Source organism: Nicotiana tomentosiformis, chromosome 4, assembly GCF_000390325.3.
Source record: "Nicotiana tomentosiformis chromosome 4, ASM39032v3, whole genome shotgun sequence".
NCBI lineage: Eukaryota > Viridiplantae > Streptophyta > Magnoliopsida > Solanales > Solanaceae > Nicotiana > Nicotiana tomentosiformis.
The window spans coordinates 107,088,556-107,102,190 of record NC_090815.1 but is presented as its reverse complement, the minus strand read 5'-3'; the positions used below and the strand labels follow the sequence as shown (position 1 = coordinate 107,102,190).

The following is a 13,635-nucleotide window of genomic DNA, read 5'->3' as shown; positions in this document are numbered from 1 at the left end:
AGAAGTAATTCCTCTAGTGCTCATGCAAACATATGGATAGTGAGAAACATATGAATATGTCAGTCAGAACCTTTAAAAAAAATATCGTTTGCAGCACATTTGGTACCCTCATCAAGATAAGTGGATGCTCTTTATGAAGAGTTACATCTTCTCGTAAGTGTTCTGTAGTTTATGTACGCCTTGTATTTTGCGGTTTAACCAATCACATCAATGAATCATTGACTTCATAACCTCCCCCCCAAAAAATCACATGTTGTTATGATATAACTATCTTCCTTGCTTGGTTTGGTGCATAATATGATACCTATTTTATATCATTGACTATGATTGAGAAACGATGTTTTTAAAATCAAGCCATTTCTCTTACTGAGCTTTTACAGTCTGGTTTATTTTGTGCACTTTCCTGTCTCAGGTTTGCTTCCAGTATGCTGGCTTGGATTCTAAGCCGAGCCATGGGAGCATCTGTTTCCTTCCGTGTTGGAGGATGGAAATGCCTGAGAGATGTGGTGGTGAAGTTCAACAAGGTCGCTCTTTCTTTTTCACTTTGAGCTACAATTTAGATGTGGTTTAATCTGTTTTATGCTGTGTAGTTTAAGGAACAGTTCGATGGTCCATCAAATTTACGTTTTTTAGTTGTACATTATCGTTTGGTCAACTGCATCTGATTAAGAGAATGCTTATAGGCATTGTATGACATATCCAATCTTACACCTACGACTTACAACTTTGTTTCTCGAGGCACATTATATATAATATTTCATTCTTGAAGTGTATGTAAGGGAATGTGGAGGATCAGAAGAACCAGATAATACATAATAGCAAAAAGAGCAGTGTCAACTTGGATCCAGTTTGGTCAAATGTCTGGGTGGCCAATTTCAGAGTTTAGTGCCACATGTTGGGGTGATGTCATCTCTTTTTCCTGTAATGTGAACTGACCTGAAAAAGAGTCCCAGTTAGGAGAGATTCTGCAAAAGAAATAGCAACAAACATATTTATATTAGAAATTTGGCATTCTGAAGTTCCACATATTCTTTTGGTATCTCAGGATCAGGTCTTTGAGTGCCAGTATAGAAATTTGTGTGCATTGGGATCTTTTTGTTCTCTCTCTCTTTTTTCTTTGTGTGTGTGTATGTCTTGTCAAAAGTAAAACTGCCATTGTAGTTACACCAAGCACCGGAGGGCACAATGACTTGGGAGGTCCCTCATTTAGTGAATTTGCTGAAGGGAGTGACTAGGCTGCAGTCAGTTTATCTTAGATTCAACTTTTGACTACTGGCTTATAAGGCAACAATTTAGATGCAAGATTTTCTCTTTTTTCTGGTTCCTCAATTATTTTGATATTTGTTCTCATGTCACTATGAATAATAATTTGCAGGGTGCAGTTGAAAGTGTATCCATTGGCGAAATTAGACTCAGTATTCGTCAATCCTTGGTGAAGCTTGGGGTTGGTTTTATGTCCAGGGATCCAAAACTACAGGTGTTAATATGTGATTTAGAAGTTGTAATGAGGTCTCCCAGTAAAATCTCAAAAAAAGCAAGATCTCGTAAATCTCGCAAGTCAGGTAGAGGGAAGTGGATGGTTGTAGCTAATATGGCTAGATTTTTGTCAGTTTCAGTGACTGAGATGGTTGTGAAGGTAACCATTGTTCTGGTCATTAAACTTGGTCTTATGAGTGCTCATGATTGATTGAATGTCCTTGCATCACTTTACTCATGTACCCAAAAACACTGCTGGTTGTTGCTTTCAGCTCTTCTTACATTTTATGACTGTTTTGTTGGGATAATGTTTCTTCACGTACAAGTTCATATGTCGAATAACAGTGTACTGCATTGCTTCTGCTTGTGCTTGGCAGCGGTCTAAGTTCTTTTAACTTATACATGTCAGAATTGCACTGAAGGTTGATGTGAATAACATTTCCATTAAAGTATGTATTGACTTGTTATAACACACGTATATCCATGTTAATTGATAATGACAAAAGATGCCAAACTAGTGATCTATCGCATACTAATGCTACTAATGTAAATACAAACAAGATCTAATTAGCTTTAAGATTCAGAATTTCAGATTTTAAACGTTCTTGTTTGTTCTTTCTCTCTCCCTTAAATAATTTCATATTGAGAAAAATGGAAGGAGACATGTTACACTCTTCTTAAAGTGTTTTGGGTCGTGAATATTATGAAGAATCAACAACTGAATACTTTGGGAGACTCTTCTGATAGTGGTGTTGGCAAACATGGTATATACATGCTTATTGCTTTAGGTGCATGAAAATTATTGCACATTGACTAAGTGAACTTAATGGAGGAATTAATGTCCTGCAGTTGCTTATTGTCTTTGTATAGTATCTCACTGCAATGGCTAAATGAAATTGTTCTTTGGTGGACATTGTGTTACATTCTTAATTGCTTTTCGGTGCATTTGTTTAACTTGCTTATCTTGTTTAGTTGTCTCTCCCAGGTTTAGCATCCCTGCTGATTATCTTTATAAACTATGCAGACACTAAAAGCTACCGTTGAGGTCAAAGAATTGACGCTTGATTTATCTAAAGATGGTGGATCCAAGCCAGAATTATTTGTCAAGTTGCTGCTTGCTCCTATTTTTGTTCACTTTGGTGAATCACGAGTCAGTTGTGATCAATCATCAATGCATGGCGGATCTTTACCTTCCAACCATACATTACTAGGCATGACAGAGAGGGTCTCTGCTCCTTTCAGCTGTGAAGAATTTTCCATCATGTGTGAGTTTGGCCATGATAGGTATACCCTCTTTTAAATGTTTCATTTTGTTTCAATTATTTTGTGTAATTGGATTGACTTCTTTGGTAATTGAAAACTCGTCCTCTCTAGTTGTTCTAATTTGACTTCTACTGTAGTCCATATATGGTGTTTCTCATTGGTATGTATTTGCTGGTAGAATTTTGTCACTTGATTCTAGCTTTTGAAACACTTGTATATTCCACACCCAAACATTAACAGCATGAATCTTTCACAAGCATTTGATTTTCTAATGCATCAGCATTTTTTCCTTCTGGAATAATCAGATGAATCATGTCTACTTCTGCATGTTCTTTTCCACCATATTTCAACTCTAAATAAGCGTAATATATCCACATCTGAACATTCGTCAGTAGGTTTGATCATGCGCTATTACAGAATCCGTTCCTATTCTGTAATGAAAGTTGTATGAATTGGCAAGTTCCGGTTTCAGATTCATCATGAATTGGCAAGTTTTAACAACTTGCCAATTCATGATGGCATGGTGATTCCGACGGGACTAGGATTTCTGGGGTTTGATCGCACAAGGGTTTCGGATTTGATGGTGGTACTGGTATATGCACAGTACCACTGTAGTAGTGATGAACCCGGGGAGCAAGACGAAGTTGCCGGAAAATTGCACGGCGACGGGATCTTTCTTTCCGGATGTCGCTGGAATGACGCACAACAGTAATTTTCTCACTGAAGCTCTGATACCAAGAATGCACGGGAGAAAAATCTATTTTTTAACAATGATACAATGAGCCCTATATATAATACATATTCTACTCCTACTACATATGGGACTAGAACATATTCTACTCCTACTACATATGGGACTAGGACATATTCCACTCCTATATATGGGACTAGGACATATTCTACTCCTATTACATATGGGACTAGGACTATTTACACATAACTATCTAACAGTATAAACAAGTAGAATCTCCCTTTATTAAAGTTCCCATAGGCCCAAAAATATTTAAAGGAAAATTCCCTTAAGTGTCTTTATAGGACCAAAATTTTTCTAAGAGGGGAAACGATTTTCATTAATAACTGCATGGAGGTGCCTTGATGTAGGCAAGATGAGCCTTGACTCTGAGTATACTGTAGATGAATGATAAAAACATCTTAAAATAGATCTTTTCCGCCCTCCTCATGTAAAACACATCATCTTTGGTCAATCAGACGAACGAATCTTGCCAAATTCTTTATTCGTAAAAAGGAGCAACAGTTGGAATCGCAACGTACATCAGACTATCGGAGTACTAGATTTTCCAGCTTGCTGACCATATTCAACTACATTGAGGTAGAGAATGAAAGACCATTTGAAGATTAAGATGGTAGACTGAGTTAGGAAATTATTTGATCATGTCGAAGCTTAGCTCTTAGGGAAATAATGAGAGAACCTGAGAAGTGGCTGACTTTAGCAATTTTGATAGTTTTTTGGGAAACATTAAAGTTAGAAGCAAACTTTCATCAATGATCAGAAGAGCTTTATGATTACAAAGATGGATCCGATAAATTTATTTAGGAAAAGGAGACTCTACAAATCCCAACTTTTAGTAACTAGGAGTTAGTCATATCAATCAAGAAATTACTCGTAAGGATATAATATCCTTTCCATAAATTCTAGGAGTTGTAATAATGATAGATATCTCATGTCAACTAGGAAGCATGATATGAAGATGTTAATATTTGGGCTAGAGCTGCTGTAGCATGACGAGTGGCTTCAATTGAACACTGCACACGAAAGTGACTTTGTCATCTGGCTTAGTTCTTTTGCTTAATTCCTCCTGCATAAATGGAACAGGCAATTTTTTAGCTTTGCTGGACGAAGAGCAGGTTGTGGTTAGAACAACCATATTTTTTTGTTTAAGCTTTATAGAACAATATTTTTGATCCACTAAAATATAGCCTCAATTCTGTATTTTTAGATGAGTTGGAGAGTTTTATCTGCTAGGACCTGTTTTTCTACTACTATTTTGCTTTGTACTTGCAGATATTTTCTTCTGTAAACTAGATTGTCGCTTGCTTACTTCTCCCAATATGGGAAAAAAGGACTAGCTATTTGCAACTGTGACGTTCAATTGAAAGCAAGCAGATTTTGATATTTGATCTGAACTTGACTGTGTGTTGTTACTGCTCTGCTGTGTTCTTTCCTTTTCGTTTAGGGAAGAAGGAGTGGTTGTTAGGAATATGGATATTGCCACCGGTGATGTTTCCATTAATCTGAATGAGGAGCTGTTACTTAAAAGGAAAGGTGAAGATGCCTTTTCTTCTACAGATGTAGCTGAAAAGGTGGTCAATGAATCTGGTACTGCTGTAAAGCCAGTGAAAAAACCAGCTAATTTGGCTGTTATGAAATATGCGTCAATGTTCCCTGAAAAGGTCAGTTATTTCTTTATCCTCCCCTTCTGCAACAAGCTTGACAATATATTTTGTCCCTTTATAGCTTTGTGTTCGTCAAACTCACGTTTGACTTGTCTATTATTGAGTGTTTATTTGGTTTAAGTTTGAAATAATTGCATCTTAAGCTTTTCTCTAGAATGATTGAGGATAAAGAAGTTGGAAGTACAAGGATATGAAAGGGAAGAGGGTCTTAGATTATAGAAATGGTCTTCCTTTTGTCAGGAATAAATTAATGAAAATGCATCGAAATAGTGCATAATGGAGGAGGGAGAAAATAACCGTTGTAGCCGGATATGATATATAATGCATCAAAAGACGAGTGAGAGATGGGGAGAGGGAGGCTCTCAAAACCAAACGCAACTAGAAAGAACATGTGAATTAGCACCATTCATATGAGTGCTTTTATCTTTTCAAGATAACAAAATGAAAGGACCCTCTCTATATCTCGGTCTCATTTTATCATCATATATCGCTCTCGAGAGCACTTGGTTTGCTCATATTTGACTTCAATTACCGTAGATGGTTACTTCCTCTAAATAATTTTCTTTCCCTGGAACTAACATTGTGACGAGCGCAAAACACACACTTAAAATTGTGCTCGCTAGTTAAAGATAGTATAGTATAATATCGTGTCCGCAGGGATTGGATTTAAATAGTATTCTCGTAGTTTCTAGCTTGATTGCTATCCAGGAGGGTCAACAGTTGAGATTTATATGATTAATAATAAAATTTAACTAAGAATCTAAAATCTACAGCTATTGACTAGTGACTATCGAAACAAGGAATAAGCAACGAAGGTTATCGGTGGGGGAGGATAGGGTTTTGACAGGATAGGTGCAGGATAATTGTTCGGGATCTAACTCTAGATAATTCACTTATAATATTCAAGTGAGTCTCTCGAATTCACTCTATTATTAGTTCAAACGTTCAACAAAAACTCCTCTCTCGATTAAGTCTTAACCTCACGACATGAACCAATTTAAGCACTGTGAAAATGTGCAAGAATGCGTAGTGGATCGGTCTTTAGGAAAACCTCTTTCGATTATTTTCCTAACTAGGTTTAATCAATGATTCAAGTAGCCTCCTTCGATTACTTAGAAGAATCTATGAACTCAACCAACAATATAATGCAAAGATATCACAAGTTATGCCTTTCACGATTACATGAACTAGTGACTATAGATGCAACAATTAAATCTTCCAAAACGATTCAAATACATAAAAATGGAGTTATAATACACAAACAATCATTTTTTTTTTGATAAGGGATCCACAAACAATCATCAATACACCAAATCCATCAAAACTCAAAAGGAACTACTCCATAGACATTGAAAAGTTCTTCACAAATATAACTAAAGTATAGGAAAACATAAATTCAATCCAAATCCGGATCTTGAGTGAGGAAGGAATGATGAAATCCTTGTGCTTGTGTTCTTCCCAAGCCTTCTTAGCCTCCTTAGGTCGAAAATATGTCAAAAGTCCCGAAAATGGTGTTTTCTCATGTATTTAAGCCATCTTCCAATAAACTCCGAACGAAATTACCCTTTTTTAGCCGAAATGGGACGTCACTCTAACATTTTTGGGCTACCGCCCCATGCGGCGCGCATGTAGGAAATTCCAGAACATGCCAAAAAATCATTTCTGGCCACTTTTTGCACTGCCGCGCCCCATGCGGCGCGGCTGTGCAAATTTTGCAGAGTATTGATTTTTCTTCACTTTGCAGGAAAATTGCACTAGCGCTATGAGGCCCGCAGCGCGGTAGTGCAATTTTCTCAGAGTGAATTCATTTTCTCATTTTTTTGACATCCAGACTTGGTTTTCAACCCCCGAACGTGATCCTGGATTAATCCCTTGGGCTTTTACTCAGACTTCAAATCTCCAACTTGTTCGATTTAGCTTCCGAATATCATTTTTACTCGAAATCAATTCCTACTAGGCATAAAAGACACAATAAGTGCAATACACTAACATTAAAGCTCAAACACAAGTAAAATGCAGTAATTTGAGTGCAATACTACGGCTATTTCTAGCCTACCATCACATTGGTTCCATGTCTTTGAGTTAATAATAGATTGATCTAAAGTAAATTCCTCTTCTACTTGTTTCAGAGGAAATAGGAATGCACTTCAACTTTTTACAATTTTCCAAAAAGATAGTAGCTAACACTCATTTCTGAAAGACTGTTTAAGGTCATGGCGTACTAGGATTCTCTATACTTAATTTGTTTTATTATTCATTTTTGTAATGTAAAGATGAAAACATGCTAAAACATATGGCAAAAGAAGTTGTTTGCAATTTTCCATGGAATGGTCCAATAATTTAGGGTGCCTGTAGTAAGTAGAGATTTTGTATTCAACTGTAATGGCTAATATTTTTTGTGCCATGCCCAAAAAGGAGTTTCCTATGAAGATCTATGGAGTCATCAAAGTAATTAGGGTAGCAGTAATATTTTAGAAAATGTAGTACTTGATAATTCCAATTGATAAAAAAATTTAGTGCATCCTGAGATTATTAATTATAATAGAGCGTGGAACAGATTAAAGTTGTTATATAGTGCTAGGGCTGTTAGTTATGAGGTGGTTGAGGTGAAAACATAGATAAGGTGTAGAGAATAGCAAAGAGTTCATCAGAGACCGAAGTCAACACAAAAAAAGTAGTTTGATATATTTGTGAATATCTTGTAAATAAAGTGTATAACAATTATGAATTAATTAGGATTTTTTGTATTAATTAGACTAAACTAGGATGATTACATGCATGCAATTATGTTTCTTTCCTACTTTTAGAATAGGTGTAAACATTACATAAAATCCAATGCCTGCGGAAATATCAAGCTGATGTATTCCCAAAAATCTTCCTTCTCTTTGACATCCTCTATTTTCTTTTTTTCTATATAAAATCAGAGTTAGGGTACTGAGCCCCTTCTCTAAGTTCTTTCTCTCTCTATTTTACGTATTTTAAACAACACGACGAAAATCACTCTTCCAGTGAAACTAGTGTTGGTTCTCAACCTCTCATTGTCAAAGCATCCTCCCACCTCAACGCCTAAATAAGCAGAGTGCTCATTTATGGTGACCTTATTGTTTGAAGTCGATTGGGTGGCAGCATGTGTGTAGCACACGTACCGGTGCCACTTACTCTGATTGCTGCTGAAATTGTTTGCTGGCGGTGACACGACATCCAGACAACTGTCTCATTGCTGGACTCTGTCTAGGTTGCGCTGGTCTTCTATATCCCTCTAACCGTGTCGTCACCCTCTAAATCTCAACCAATAAGTTTCTGAGGTTTGCACCGGTGACATCGTCCTCAGAACTCAAGTTCTGCTTAGTAGTTTCTATTCTATTCTTCCTTCTTTGTTTGTGTCTGATATCCTTTTTTTATTGCATATATTATTTAGGCAACAATGGCAAACATGTAAAGAAGGAAAGAAAAGAGATGCCACAAAAGCAAAAAAAGAAAAAAAAGGAGAAGAATATGGCTGAAAATTGAATTGTGGGGAGATCTTTTTCTGCTTAACCCCCCTCTCCGCCAATTACTGCTGTAAGGTTGCAGGACAGTAGTAATTGTTGTCTCTTCAACAGCTTCAGTAGAGTTATGGTTCTCAGGCCAGAATTTGATGCGTTTGCTCAAGAACTCAACAAATTTTCCAGCCTGTTATCTAGTAGCGCGGATTAAGGTTGATGAGCAATCTGTTATGGAATTCAATCTTAAGCTACATAAGGGATTGATATATCTGCATCAAGCTAGGAACATTATGATATGCAGAGGCGGATCCAGGATTAACACTTTATGGGTTCAATTTTTAAGGTTTTAGTATTGAACCCATTATATTTTTAAAGCTATGGGTTCATATCTACTATTTTTATAATTTTAACGAATTTTTACACATAAATTTTTACTCCGCTTAAAAAGTTATGGGTTCAATTGAACCCGTCATCAACACTCTACATTCGCCTCTAATGATATGTATGCTCCACCTGAATGTGGAGCACTGGATGTCATGTTATTAAAGTGTACATCAATTAGGAATCAATAGATGATTTGCATCGACTAGGAATCATTTAGGATGATACCATGCCCGTAGTTATGATTCTTTCCCATTTCTAGGACCGTATAAACCAATATCTGAACCCTAATAACAAGCTGATATCTTCCTGAAAACGTCTCCCCTCTTCTTTTTTATATCCCTTTCTCTTCATTTCTACAGAGCGTATGCTGTTGCTCAGTTTTTGTTTTGGAAAATCATGAGCAATTGCTAACTAAAATTGACAATTGAATGCTCAATTTCCAGCTCTGTTAAGGTCCTTACGAGCTCCCCTTGCATGTGGAATACTCTGCCATTAATGGGGCTGAGTATATTGTGTTTAACATGGTCAAAGTTTTTTTGATAAGTAAAACATAGTCAAAACTCTCTGTTTCAAACTTTGTGATCTAATTTGGACTGGGTATTTCTATGATCAACTGACGATTTACTCTGTTTACTGGTTCTTCCTCCTGTAGTTTGGGAAGAGTTGGGTATACTGGATCTATGATATCTCTCTTGCACAAGGCAGTGAATCCCTTCTGTGGAACTTTTGCTTTTATTTGTTCCTTTTTTGATTGCTTAGATAACTGGCGATCATGGGAGAGCAAAGTTGGCACAATACCTATGAGGACAAAACTGCCTACGGGCTGATTGCTGTATATCGAGCTTTTAAACAGGACTGAATGTGAATATGCATCATTTTCTTAGACAAATCTTTTGATGTGCAACACCTGGAAATTAAATTACCACACAAATTTATGTTGATGTTTTACTTTGCAAAATCCACTGATGATTGGTTCTACCTGTTTCATTTTACGTTTGACACAAATTAAAGCTTTCAATTCTATAACTAATTCCTTTATGTTTCCCAGTTTTTTTGCGCTTACTGCATAGCATAGTGTTGGGAAGTTATGTATAGTTTGATTGACATATGTATTTGTTTGATAGCTTAGTTTCGTGTTACCCAAACTGGATATGAAGTTTGTGCACCGTGAAGTGGGCCTTATGGTTGAGAATAACATTATGGGCATCCAACTGAAAGGCACAAAAACTCGATCATTTGAAGATGTTGGAGAAAGTACGCGGGTTGATATTCAGATGGAGTTCAGTGAGATTCATGTATGTTTGTATTAGTCAGTTCTTTCCAACTTTTTTTGCTAAAATTTCTATTACTCAGATATTTCTCCTTTTCTTGTACTCTTTTGTGCGAAATAAAAGTGCCTCTTTGTTATACTGTAGCTACTGAAAGATGGTGGCATATCAGTCGTGGAGATATTAAAACTTGATGTTGTCTCTTCAGTATATATTCCACTTCAGGTGTGTGTTAACTTTACTTTGACAGCAGCATTTTGTATTCTCTCTGTCTCTTACCTTGTGCTATTTTCTGCAAACTGCTGCACCAGGAAATAAAATACAAAGTGGTACAATTGCTTCGTTCACTGTTTGAGAAGGCAAACTTGGACATACTCTAGTCCTCTGAGCCACGATTCTTAAATTTTGAGATACTACAATCAGCATTATTGGATAACTAGCGCCCCCTCCCCCCAAGCTTATTAGATAATACCTAGGTCAGGCTATTGGTTGCTATATATGCTTTTTCCTACAATTAGCATGATTGGAGAAGTAGCCCCCAACCCCAACTTATTAAATGATACCTAGGATCAGGGTCTTGGTATATTTTTTTCTTGTTTTTTCTACTTGCTCGATGACTTACCTTACATGCAAGGATTAGTGTCTATCCTGGGTGTTATTTTAACTTATTGTAAAGAAACTTTGGTGTAAAATAAATAAGGGAAGCATATAGAATTTAAACACATTCTATACTACTAACATTTTTTTTGATTAAGTGGTAAAACTTTTTTTATGATGGGGCAAAAACACCTGCATACATGTAATATACCAAAAAGGTAGAAAACCTAGAAAAAGATGTGGTTTTCTCGAAGGACACCCAATTTTTTAAACATATAGGTGCCTTATGGGTGCACTAAAAGGAAATAAGGGATAAGAGGCTATTTCTCAAATGTGTGAAATCATTCTCTATTCCTTCAAAATCTCTCTTATTTCTCTCTCCATACAACCCACTTAAGTGCTAGTGGAGCAACATCTCATGCCCTGTCTTCTCTTCCATCTACCAAAACTTCAGCTGAACATTGCTTCTTTCATAGTGCCTGACATCATCCAATGTAGTCCAATCCATCTCAGTATTTTCCGCCATAAACGAGAAGCTACCCTACGATGTAGAAGGAGATGGCCCATGTCTTCACTCGAGCACTTCAATTGGTGTAAGTAATCTTCCTTTTCTTCATATTCTTATCTGTCAAGATCACCCCCTTGTTGCTAGCCAAGTGAGAAAACACACCTTTCTCGGTAACTTAGGATCCAGATGGAGAGACATGGAAAGGTTGCCTCCTTCCATGGTCACAAGCTTCTCACAATATGGCTTTAGAAAACACACTATTATTGGCCGCTTACCTCCGTACATCATGGCTATCCGCGATGTTTTGTTTTTGAATCAATTCAACAAGGCTTCAGAATTCTGCCACCTCTCACTCTTGAAAGTTTCTCCATAACCTCAAGTCCCGAATGATTCCTCCACCTTGTAGTCTCCAGAGCCTGTTGGACTGTTGTCTCCTTTTGACATGAATTCTATAAATGTTTGAAACTGGAATTCTCAGTGTATTGTTCCCATATCCGAGCAACGTTAAAATTTCTAATTTAAATAGCTGCTGACGATCAATAGGTTGAGAATCAACATTAAATAATCTAATTTATCTAATTTTAATGAATGGTGAATGGATTAAAATGGACTTGAATGGAGAAGAAAGGATACATAGGGTTGACTTAATTGAAAACAAAAGTATCCTTACCAAAACTTCGTATTCTCAAATTATCCCTCAACAATTTAATCTATCTGTCTCTCAACTATAAATACAACTCTCTTCCCCTCATTTCTTATAGTTTTTTCTACCGTCTCTTCTCCTGTTCCTTTTTGGAATAACAAAGTGCATCACAGAATCACAAGCTCTTTGAATCAATTAATATCTTTTTCTCAAGGTATGATTTCTTCTCCAACTAGTGAATAAACCGACAATGAATACCAATCATTGTCAGGACAATCTTCAGAGTTCTGTATGTAGTTCTATTTTTGATTTTATTTTGACTTTCTCCACTTATATATTGTTTTCTTGTGCTTTAAACTACTATATTTTTTTGTTTTATGTTTAATATTTAATTAAATAAAATAAACTCTTAAGAAAAAAAATAGAAAAAGCTTAATTATAGTTTTTCATAATATAAATTTTAAACTAGTTCTCTGTATAAATAATACAATTGTAAAATGAACCTTGATATTGTCTTTTTTTTTTTGTAATTTTACACGCAGAAACACATGGACAAACATAATCTGTTTGTCAAATAATTAAAAAGGCACATCTCAAATGAATTGGCCAAACTGTTAAGCAAAACTACTATGAGCAATAAACTGTTACTCTCCAAAAATACTTTTCTGAAAAGCTATTTTGACAAAAGTGCTTCTGAACATGAGCAGTTTTTTTTTTTTTTTTGGCTGTTGAAAATTTGGCTAAACAGTCTGTTATTGTTGGTTCTAGCCATGATAAGAAAAACTACTATGAGCAATAACTTTTTTTAAAAATGTACAATTTATTACATCTAAGTATATCTCTAGTTTACACATGTGACAAAATCTTTTTGGTTCCCAGACTGCTATTTGAACTGGTTCTTTTCATGGCATGTTCTCATTTGAGTCTGTATCATCTTTGATGCTTTCTCCATAGCATTCATTTTTTTCTTCAAGTTTTATGTTATTCTTTCTCCTTTATCTATTTAATTGCTGAGGATTCTTTGCTTTACAGCCTGCTTCACCCATCAGATCAGAAGTTGATGTCAAGCTTGGGGGTACTCAGTGCAACCTGGTGATAACGAGATTACATCCGTGGATGCAACTTCATGCTTTGAGGAAAAGGAAAATGGTTCTTCGAGGAGAAAGTTCTACTCATGAAAAATCACCCTCATCTGATCATAAAGCATTCATGTGGACCTCCACTATTTCGGCGCCAGAAATGACTGTAGTGCTCTATGATTTGGATGGCTCACCACTCTATCATGTAAGACCCTTTGAAATCAGATCCACATCTTTTACTCTTGTTAAAGGCATCTTTTTTTTTTTTTGTGTACTGGAAAAAAGTTTTCTAAGCTCAGATTTAACCTTTTGTTTTTGCACGTAATCTATGTTTCAAACTTGTTCATTTTACCCTGAGAGCAATGCTGGGTATCTGAGGTAGTACATTTTGCCGAATGTGTGGGGTGATTTTTTATTTTTTTTTAGTTTCTCTATTGTCTATAGCTATGATCTTTTGTGTCTTCGCACAGAAAATCATAAAGTGATCCGAGCTCAACTAAGAAAGAAAATTCTTTTC

The 13,635-nt window shown here is 36.1% G+C and overlaps 1 protein-coding gene across 4 annotated transcripts in view; it reads left to right on the top strand.

Moving 5' to 3' along the window:
• LOC104099833 (protein SABRE) overlaps positions 1–13,635 on the top strand; it is a 33,999-nt gene that overhangs the window by 1,384 nt on the left and 18,980 nt on the right. For 2 of the 4 annotated variants that reach the window (XR_011415583.1, XM_009606950.4), the window contains exons 2-8: positions 413–524; positions 1,376–1,636; positions 2,501–2,760; positions 4,935–5,151; positions 10,148–10,318; positions 10,439–10,516; positions 13,072–13,323. Coding sequence is in view for 3 of the 4 variants with exons in the window: in XM_009606950.4 (XP_009605245.1) it covers positions 413–524; positions 1,376–1,636; positions 2,501–2,760; positions 4,935–5,151; positions 10,148–10,318; positions 10,439–10,516; positions 13,072–13,323 (1,351 nt within the window). In the remaining variant the exon portion in view is untranslated. Of the gene's footprint in view, positions 1–412; positions 525–1,375; positions 1,637–2,500; positions 2,761–4,934; positions 5,152–10,147; positions 10,319–10,438; positions 10,517–13,071; positions 13,324–13,635 lie in introns of those variants that run through there. The other 2 variants (XM_009606951.4, XM_009606952.4) reach the window with 2 other exon arrangements.